General features: G+C 39.0%; 1 protein-coding gene across 6 annotated transcripts in view; it reads right to left on the bottom strand.

Annotated features, from left to right (window-relative positions):
• Positions 1 to 299: 299 nt before the first annotated feature.
• The window catches only part of PCMTD1 (protein-L-isoaspartate (D-aspartate) O-methyltransferase domain containing 1), an 88,613-nt gene continuing 78,693 nt past the window's right edge, over positions 300 to 10,219 (bottom strand). For all 6 annotated transcript variants that reach the window (XM_048840642.2, XM_048840636.2, XM_048840635.2 and 3 more), the window contains one exon: positions 300 to 2,945. In XM_048840642.2, the coding sequence (XP_048696599.1) occupies positions 2,575 to 2,945 (371 nt within the window). In that variant the 3' untranslated portion in view covers positions 300 to 2,574. The remainder of the gene's footprint in view (positions 2,946 to 10,219) is intronic.

The raw sequence follows: 10,219 nt of genomic DNA, 5'->3' as shown, positions 1-10,219 counted from the left end.
GGCCACCCAGGGGTAGGGGGCTCTTAACAAATCTAGTCTTATGGAGTACTTCTAATTCCAAAACTGGTGAAAGGATGCAACATCAGTTCTTCCCCATTGTAGTAGTTTTTCATTTCAATTATATCATTGTTTTCTAATTAAAAAGCTACCAGAGGTCTGCATAGGAACGGACTGAAAATGAAAACCAAACACAAATGAAAGCATTTCCATGAAGAAACAAGTTTGAGTAACCACAAGCCACCAAAAAAAGTTTTTATTGCAATAATGTCCCATTATCAACTTATGTCAAAGACAATTGATTCATTTTGCATTTCTACTTTTTTATTTAATGTAAATGTAAATTCAACAGTGTAAAATAAATCTACATATAAACACAAAGAAACTTTCAGTGACTCTCAAAAAGTTACATAGTGAATAATCATGACAAATCATCCATTGTCTATTTTACCAAGTATACAAGAGTGAAAAACAATGCAGAAAGTCATTCTTCAAAAGCATCCTGTATAAAGTTCTCTTAAAGAAAATATGTAAATTATATTTAGTAACTTCAAACTCTTGAACATATGGATGCTGATTCTGAAAAGGGGAGAAGACAAAATTCCCAGGCTACCTGGAAAGTATAACATCTTGAATTTCAGATTATTTAAATTTTAATTCCATCTAAAAACAAAATATTTAAAGATTATATTCAATGGTTCCAATAGCTAAGCCATTGCAATTACTCCATTAGTATCATTTTATTGGAAAATATCTAAACTATCTCTGACCTGTGAAAAGAAGGTCAGGAAATTAAGGCAGTGTTTTTTAAATTTTATTTATTCATGCTGTGAATATGCTGTGGAAAAAAACTCCACATGTTGGTACAATAGGCCTTTCATCAAGTTGCCTTTTCAATATTACTAAGACATACTTTTTAAAATGGTAAATGAATCATGAAATGCACAATCAAAAATCAGTCCAATCTGTAGCAGGACTAAATATTATCTCACTGTTAAAGTCTGAAACAATGTTTAATTTTTAAGTGACTATTGAAAAAAGGGATTATTACACTAGATGTATAATGTCTGGCTATGAAAATAACAACTGCAACGGTCATGATTTTATCTTATGGTTAAATGGTCGATGGATTTAATAATGAATATTACCACAACAGTAAATATATTGCACAGAAATTTTCTCTAAGAGGAATGTTTTCCATTAGGTCCAACAGACAGATGTTTCCAATAAAAGTGGCTTTTACGGAATATCATGCCTAGTTCTTAAACTGCATTCTCCCTCATGGCTATGCTACAATACACTCAAAATATTAAGTGGGCAAAAATGCACAAAGCACTCCATCAAGCCAAGAAGAAAACTGCAAGCAACTTCACCAAATGGAAGGGAAGAGATGGAGGGGAAATATTCAAATGAGCACTCTGTGGGTCCCAAAGTTTAAACTGCTACTCTCAATTTCCAACAGATATATATAAAAGATTGTGAATATTTATGAGCTAAAAATAGCTGTGTTCAGAAACAAACGTAGGGCCAGCACAACCCTGCCTTCTCAGAGAAATATTTAGATGAAATACAAAATCCACTTACTAAAGTGCATCTGCTGAACAAATTCTACTATTACAGCTATCCAAGTAAGCAATACAAGCTAAACTTTATTCATATTCTAGTCTATTAAAGTTGTAAATATAAATCATTTAATTCTAAATTACAATCTTTTTATTACCAAATATTGTGTCTATACTGTGAATTTTAGAAAGAAACTAAATACGTTGTCTTAAAACCCTTGAGAATGAGAAAAGTCTTTATTTATAAATACTGAAAATGTAGTATGGAGTTAAACAAATAGGGTTGTAGTAAGCATCTTTTTTGCTTTATATTCAACATGATGTTCCCTTAAGGCTCCGAGAGAAGTGGTCACTTTTCTCAAGATCTTTTGGCAAAAGATGTAAATGCAAAAGTAGCAGGGTCACCTGACATTTCAGAACTTGCATTTTTGTTTTTCATTAAAGCCAGCTCATTTAATGTCTGTATACAGTTATTGCACTTATGTATTTCTTGGAATACATTTATATCAACACAGTAATAATGACAGCAACAAAGTCACGGTAAAATAAATGTTTTTAAAGGGTACAATTTCAATATTACATGAGAAATGCCTGTGTGCATGTTTAAAACTTCATGCAGACAACTGTTATTCAAGTCAGAATGCATTTGTTCAACAGCTAATTAGCACATATAAAATTTCACTTACCCTTCCATCAATACAAATCTGTTAAAGATCAAAAAAAGATTTACCATGCCAAGTCTTGATTAGTGCTGCATACTGCTTTGGAATATCTTTTATCAGAGTTAAAACTGTATTTCTCAAAATTTAAAGAAAAATAAATTTAAAAAAAGGGATTCTCTACTACCGAATACAAGTCTTCGTAGCAAAGTTAAGACAGAGAAGTTACAATTTATGACTGTACTTCAGTCTTGTTGAAAGACTAATGATCTTTGTCCATCTATTTCTTAATAAATGCTACATTTTCAAGAATAAAGGAGCTATCAGTAGGCATTATTGTTTCTACTTAAAATGAGTTACTTTTCTCTGTAGTATGTCAAGTATGCTTTTAAAGATTCGGGTAGCGGTAGACTCATAATTTTCTCTCGCAATAAATTTCGAGGAGGTTCCTCTGGTTTCAAGGCTTCATTGTGATCTTTATCATCATCATCTTTGTTGTCTTCTTCCATCCTTTCATCCTCCTCACTGTCTAGAGGCTGAGGAATGAGCTGATTGCCTACAAACACATAGGTGTTAATCCTGCGTCTACGGCACCTCCTGCGTTTTCGTTTTGGTGGGGGCTTCTGAGGGATACCCTTGGCTTGCATCTCATCATTTATGAAATTTCTAAGAGTGCGTCTAATGTAGATCCGAGCTAAGTCCTGTAGATTCCTAACAGCACATTGGGCTAAGAGGAAAAAGAAAAATTATGCATGCCATATCAGTGAAACTGTTATTTTCTAAAAGTAAGGAACTGCTACAGAAAAATAAAGTATAATAGTGAACAGCAATTTGAAGACTTACTATGATATGGAAATATAAAAGGCAAAGTCTGGCAACCTTTGACAAACCATGTAGCAGATCAGTAACCTTGTGTGAGCTGACCTTACTTATGATTTTTGAAGGGTGGAGTGTACCTGGGAGAGGGGTGCATCTCAGCTCATGTGCTCTTCAGACTAGCCAAGCAGAAGTTCACTGGATCGCACACACCCAAGGGGAGAAAAAAAAAAGCCCTTTCCTCCCTGGCTGGGGTGCCACTACATACGCAGAGCAATGGCTCCCACTCCTGGGATTAGAGTAGGACCAGGTTTCTGAGCTGCTGTCTGCATTGCACTAGTTGCCTTTTTAGGGCAGGGAAGGAATTTTGGATAGGTGTTTTTTCCCCCACTTTTCCCACAGCTCCCCAGTGACCTAGTAGGGTGGGTTAGGAGGTAAAGTTCACGTTGTCCCAACTTGACAGGTGCTCAGTGCAGGTACCATTTGATAGTGTACCCGTTTCCCTGATGAACCAGAACTGGAAGTGGAGTTACGGGAAGGAGCTCCTGATGTCTTCTCCCTGTATCAGACAACCCCTTTTCCCTCAATCCTTGTACAAGGGGAGGGAAGTAAGGTCCCAGCAATAGCTCTGGGACCAGCTTGGGGTGCAATGGGGAAGAGAATCCTGATGGCAGCCCCTTCTCCCCTCCGGGCAGAATGCATTATGAAAAAAAGTACGATCCTCATTGGACAAGTTATTGCTGGATAGTTCGAGACTGAGTTAAATAAAGTTGAAGCTGAGTTAAACTATATCCCTTGTGTCCTTGTCGTTCTTCATTAATGTCTGGGACAATACAACAGAAATAGACCAGTTTCGAGTATGGAAAAATGATATGGAGAAGAGGCAAAGTTGTTTAAAAAAATTTTATATATGCTCCTGTCAGGGTTCCCTCCCCACTCTGAGCTTCAGGGTACAGATGTGGGGACCTGCATGAAACACCCCATAAGATTATTTCTACCAGCTTAGGTTAAAAACTTCCCCAAGGCACAATTTCTTTCTTGTCCTTGGATGGTATTGCTGCCACCACCAAGTGAGCTAGACAAAGATTTAGGAAAAGGACCACTTGGAGTTCCTGTTTCCCTGAAATATCCCCCCAAGCCCCTTCATCCCCTTTCCTGGGGAGGCTTGAGAATAATATACCAACTAAATAGGTAAACAAGGTGAGCACAGACCAGACCCTTGGGTTTTTAGGACACTAAAAACCGATCAGTTTCTTAAAAACAGAACTTTTATTATAAAGAAAAAGGTAAAAGAAGCACCTCTGTAAAATCAGGATGGAAGGTAATTGTACAGGGTAATAAGATTTAAAAACACAGACGATTCCCCTCTAGGCAAAACTTCAAAGTTACAAAACAAGGAATAAATCTCCCCCTTAGCATAGGGAAAATTCACAAGCTAAAACAAAAGATAATCTAATGCATTTCCTTGCTTTACTTACAATTTTTGTAATCTAGATGCTTATTTCCGATAGGGTTTTAGGAGAGGTTTTTTTGTTTTCTTTTCTGCCCTGATCTCTCTCTGTCCCGGAGAGAACAACAAAGAGAGCACACAACCTCCCCCTGTCCCAAAAAAAAGCACCTTCTCCCACAGATTTGAAAGGATCTTCTTCCCTTATTGGTCCTTTTGGTCAGATACCAAGCAGGCTGTTTGAGCTTCTTAACCCTTTACAAGTATAGGAGGGATTTTATGCTACCCACAGCTGTATATTTATGACAGCTTCCAATACTGTATTTTAAAAAATCTAGCAGCCAGATACATTTCAGACAAAGCTGCTTCTTCCTCTGATATTTACAGATGCATATGGAGGCTTCAATTGTGTGCTAAAAAATGGAATAGAGAAGAGTAATATTTATGATGTTCTGCCTCTAAAACATTGATTCTAGTACTGGCAACAAGGATTTTAATCAAGTTTCTGGAAATTTCAATGGCAAATCTGAAAATAACCCAACATGTTGATTTAAAAGAACAAAACCAATTAAAACCTCTTAAAGATACATTTGTTAAATCACAAGCTTACTGAGCCCTGGTCTCAGTCCATGCTTCAGTCATAGATTGGAAACAAACTATAAAAGATTTGGAGGGTAAAGATGATGAACTAGTAGACATTCCTACCACAGATGGGACTGAAAGTTTAAAGAGCCCTTCATAAATCACAGGAGAAGAACAAATTATTTGATAAAATGCTGAAATAAAATCTGAAAGTAAAGGTCCCAAGAGAAGCATATGAGCCAATGACCTCATAGCCTTCCTTCTCCATAAAACTAATAGGATGAAACAACACCTAAAATCAAAATCCTCTAATCTCAAATTCACATAAAATTTGACATTTTATTATTTCTACTACTGCATACACAGATTAGAATACTCCCTTAGATTTCCTAAAGGAAATTAAAATATTTGTAAGGTCTTGAGGACTTAAAGTCCCTTCAATCACATCAGGAATCATTTATTTCAATTACCTCCTAAGAATGGTAAAGTAAAGCTTTACATACAGACGTGTTTTAGTGAGACAAATACATTATTCCTCATGATTCCATGCCAAAAAAATTCTTAGCTCCAACTACATTAATACAGGAGGGGCAGCCTCCAAGTTTTACAGTGTCTACAGACCCCTTTTTGCTATACTAAATGTAGATTATAAACTCCTCTCAAAGATAGAGGTTTTTAAGGTCAGGCTTGACAAAGCCCTGGCTGGGATGATTTAGTTGGGGATTGGTCCTGCTTTGAGCAGGGGGTTGGACTTAGATGACCTCCTGAGGTCCCTTCCAACCCTGATATTTTATGATTCTATGATTGTATTTAAAGGCCTGAAACACTGATTGTGCACTTGAATTTAGTTTATAACTGAGCTATGTTGACCTGTTAACACCAAGCACCTAAACACATTTTGACTTTTAAAAATTCAACTCTAGATAAGAGAATAAGACCCTAGATAAGCTTTTGATGTTGAGAAAGCCTTTGGTTGGCTCAAATGGACACTTGTTTTTTAAAATTTAAATAGCAGCAATAATGGGCTTTGAAGTTGTATAAGAAAAAAAAATGATACACCTTCCACAATCATTTTCACTTAAAGATATTTATTCTACAGATGGGAATAAGATTTTCAAAAGGAGGAGATTATTTACCTTTAACTGAAAGAAAAGGAGTAATAGTGGCACTTTAGAGACTAACCAATTTATTTGAGCATAAGCTTTCGTGAGCTACAGTAAGCTTATGCTCAAATAAATTGGTTAGTCTCTAAGGTGTCACTAGTACTCCTTTTCTTTTTGCGAATACAAACTAACACGGCTGCTACTCTGAAACTCACCTTTAACTGGAGGTTCTTCAAGATGTGTGGTCCCTATTAGTATTCCAAACGTGGATGTGTGTTCGTGCCATGTGCTGGAAGGTTTTCTTAGCAGTGTCTGTTGACCCGCATATGCATCCCCTTGTGCTCACAGCAAGGGTCGTGCGGGTCAACGCTTCTCCAGTGTCACTGTTACCGCTGAGTAGTCCAGCCCTCAGCAGAGGGGATGGTGGGCGGATATTGGAATACAAATAGGGACCACAAAGCTCAAAGAGCCTGCAGTTACAGGTAAGTAACCTCCTCTTCTTCTTCGAATGATGGTCTCTATGTATTCCAAATGTGGGTGAGTAGAGAGCAGTGATCAGCATGGAGGTGGGTGCGAGGAGATGAGAGGAAGTAGTTTGTAGTATAGCATGGCCTACAGCACCGTCTGCAGCTGCTGCTTGGGCGTTGGCGTAGTGGGATGTGAACTTGTGGATGGAGCAGCATGTTGCTACATGACAGATGTCTTGCCACAAGACGTCCGCTTGCATAGAGTGTGCTGTGACTCCATCAGGCGGCAGTACATTGGATAACGTGTAGCATTCATGGATGCACCTGGCGATCCATTTGGAGAGTCATTGGGAGGAAAGGGCTTGGCCCTTGCCTCAGTCAGGAAGGCTACAAATAGTTTTGGTGAAGAACGAAAGGCACAGGGCTAGAAGAATGTAGAATGCAATGCACAGCGGATGTCGAGTGAGTGTAGGACTGTGTCCACGTGGGAGCCATGCAGCTTGAGGTAGAACACAGGCAGGTTGATGCACTGATTTAGGTGGAACTCCGACACTACTTTTGGGAGGAATTCAGGGTATAGCCGTAAGGAACACTGTGGAACACTGTGTAAGCAGGGTGGGTCAGGCATCATGGCCGCCAGTTAACTGATGCATCTAGCTGAGGTAATGGCCTCTAAGAACATCACCTTCATGGAGAGAAGGGAGAGGTAGTGTGTTGCTAGTGGCTCAAAGAGGGGCTTCATGAGGGCGAAGAGAATGAGATTAAGGGGGCTTGAGTACTGGTGGGAAGGTATTGAGGAGACCTGTCATGAAATGGATGGTGGTAGGGTGTGTAACACTGAAGTGCTATCCATAGTGGGGAGAAAGGCACTGAGTGCTGCTAGGTGGACCCGTATAGAGCTCAGGGACAGGTCTCACATTTTGAGCTCATGAAGGTAGTGGAGGACAATAGATATGGATATTGCACTCAGTGAGATGAAGCATTTCCATTTATCTTGGAAACAGGCCCTGGTGGATGCCCTCTTGCTCTGGTTAGGGACTTGTCATACCAGTTTGGAGCATGCTTTGTCTACCCCTGAGCCCCATCCAAACACCAGGCTGTGAGGAGAAGAGGGCCTGGACCGGGATGCTGGCCCTGGCTCAATCTTGTATGAGGAGATCCAGGAGCATTCAGAGGTGAGGTGGTGTGCAGGTGGCGAGTATAAGGAGGTGTGTGAATCAAAACTGATGGGTCCAGAACGGGGCTATAAATATTATAGTAGCTCGGCAAATCTTATGAAGCTCTTGTGGGAGGAGGGGGTTAGGGGGAAGGCAAAGCGAAAGTTATCCATCCAGGGGAGGAGAAGAGCATTGCTCAGTGAGTCCTCCTGTGATGAATGGCTAGAAAGGGTTAAACATCTTGAAAAATATATAACCCTCAAAAGACATGTGGGGAGATGTTTGTGTTTTTGTGTATTTACATATGTATGAGTAGGGTGGACAATATACTCAATAGTCCCTGTCTATGCTGTAATCTGATAATTCAGAGGTCAAAAGAACATCCTATCATTTAAATGAACTGTAAACATGGGATATCTCGGTATTCATCTTTCTCTGAAATGTACTGTGAATGGTGGAAGAACAAGCAAATGGCCTTATGTTAATTTGTATAGTTAAGCACCAGTGATGGACCTCCTTCAAAGTCATCCTAATTACCTTTTGTTCCCTAAGGAACTCCAACTTGTCAAAAGACAAGAAATCGTATAAAAGATCCCTGGGTCCTGATTCTGTCATCTCAAATCTGCTTAGGCTTCATCAGGGGAAGTTTGAGTTGCAAGACTGAGGTCCCAGTTATGCTGGTACACCCTGAATATGAGATTTGGGCATTGTACTATAGCCCATGAACTATTTCTGAAAGAACTCTGCAACTACAAAGCTCACCATCTCTGCTATAGTCTTGGCCTTCACAACATCCTTTGGCAAAGAGTTCTACAGGTTGACTGTGCATTGTGTGAAGAAATATTTCCTTTTGCTTGTTTTAAACCTGCTACCTATTAATTTCATATGGTGACCGCTAATTCTTGTGTTATGAGAAAGAGTAAAGAACGCTTCCTTATTTACTTTCTCCACTCCAGTCATGATTTTATAGACCTCTATCATATCCCGCTTTAGTCGTCCCTCTTCCAAGCTGAAAAGTCAGTTTTCTTACTCTCTCCTCAATGGAAGCTGTTCAATATCCCAAATCATTTTTGTTGCCCTTCTCTGTACCTTTACCAATTCCAATATATCTTTTTTGAGATGGGGCGACTGCATCTGCACGCAGTATTCAAGATGTGGGCGTACCATGGATTTATATAGAGGCAATATGACATTTTTGCTCTTATTAGCTATCCCTTTCCTAATGATTGCCAACATTCTCTTCGCTTTTTTGACTGCCACTGCACATTGAGTGGATGCTTTCAGAGAAGTATCCACAATGTCTCCAAGATCTCTTTCTTGAGTGGTAACAGCTAATTTAGATCCCATCATTTTATATGTATAGTTGGATTATGTTTTCCAATGCGCATTACTTTGCATTTATCAGCATTAAATTTCATTTATTTTGTTGCCCGATCACCCAGTTTTGGGAGATCCCTTTGTAGCTCTTCGTAGTCTGCTTTGGACTTAACTATCTTGAGTAGGCTTTGTATCATCTTCAAATTTTGCCACTTCACCGTTTACCCCTTTTCCCAGATCATTTAGGAATACGTTGAACAATACTGGTCCCAGTACAGACTCCTGTGGGGAACACCACTATTTACCTCTCTCCATTCTGAAAACTGATAATTTATTCCTACCCTTTGTTTCCTATCATTTATCCAGTTACTGATCTATGACAGGATCTTTCATCTTATCCCATGACAGCTTATTTTGCTTAAGAGCCTTTGGTGAGGGAAAAAGAAAAGGAGTACTTGTGGTGAGGGACTTTGTCAAAGGCTTTCTGAAAATCTAAGTACACTATATCCACTGGATCCCCCTTATCCACATGCTTGTTGACCCCCTCAAAGAATTCTAGTAGATTGGTGAGGCATGATTTCCCCTTACAAAAACAATGTTGACTCTTCCCCAACAAATTGTACTCATCTGTGTGTCTGAAAATTCTGGTCTTTACTATAGTTCCAACCAATTTGCTTGGTACTGAAGTTAGGCTTAACGGCATGTAATTGCCAGGACTGCCTCTAGAGCCTTTTTGAAAAATTGGCGTCACATTAGCTATCCTCCAATCATCTGGTACAGAAGCTGATCTAAATGACAGGTTACTTACTACAGTTAATAATGCTGCCATTTCACATTTGAGTTCCTTCAGAACTCTTGGTGAATACCATCTGGTTCTGGTGATTTATTACTGTTTAATTTATCAATTTGTTCCAAAACCTCCTGTAATGACACCTCAATCTGGGACAGTTCCTCAGATTTGTTACCTAAAAAGAATGGCCCTCAATATTTGGGGTCTTTTACGGAGGCTTTTGAGAGATGGGAAGTGTTATATTGTGTAACAGTTACTGGTTATTATTCCGTTCTCATGATCATGAAGCCGGAGAAACAACCTTACTTCACATGTATAAAAG

Source organism: Caretta caretta, chromosome 2 (genome assembly GCF_965140235.1).
Source record: "Caretta caretta isolate rCarCar2 chromosome 2, rCarCar1.hap1, whole genome shotgun sequence".
NCBI classification, from domain to species: Eukaryota; Metazoa; Chordata; order Testudines; family Cheloniidae; genus Caretta; species Caretta caretta.
The sequence above is the reverse complement of the archived record's forward strand: the minus strand, read 5'-3'. Positions and strand labels throughout refer to the sequence as shown.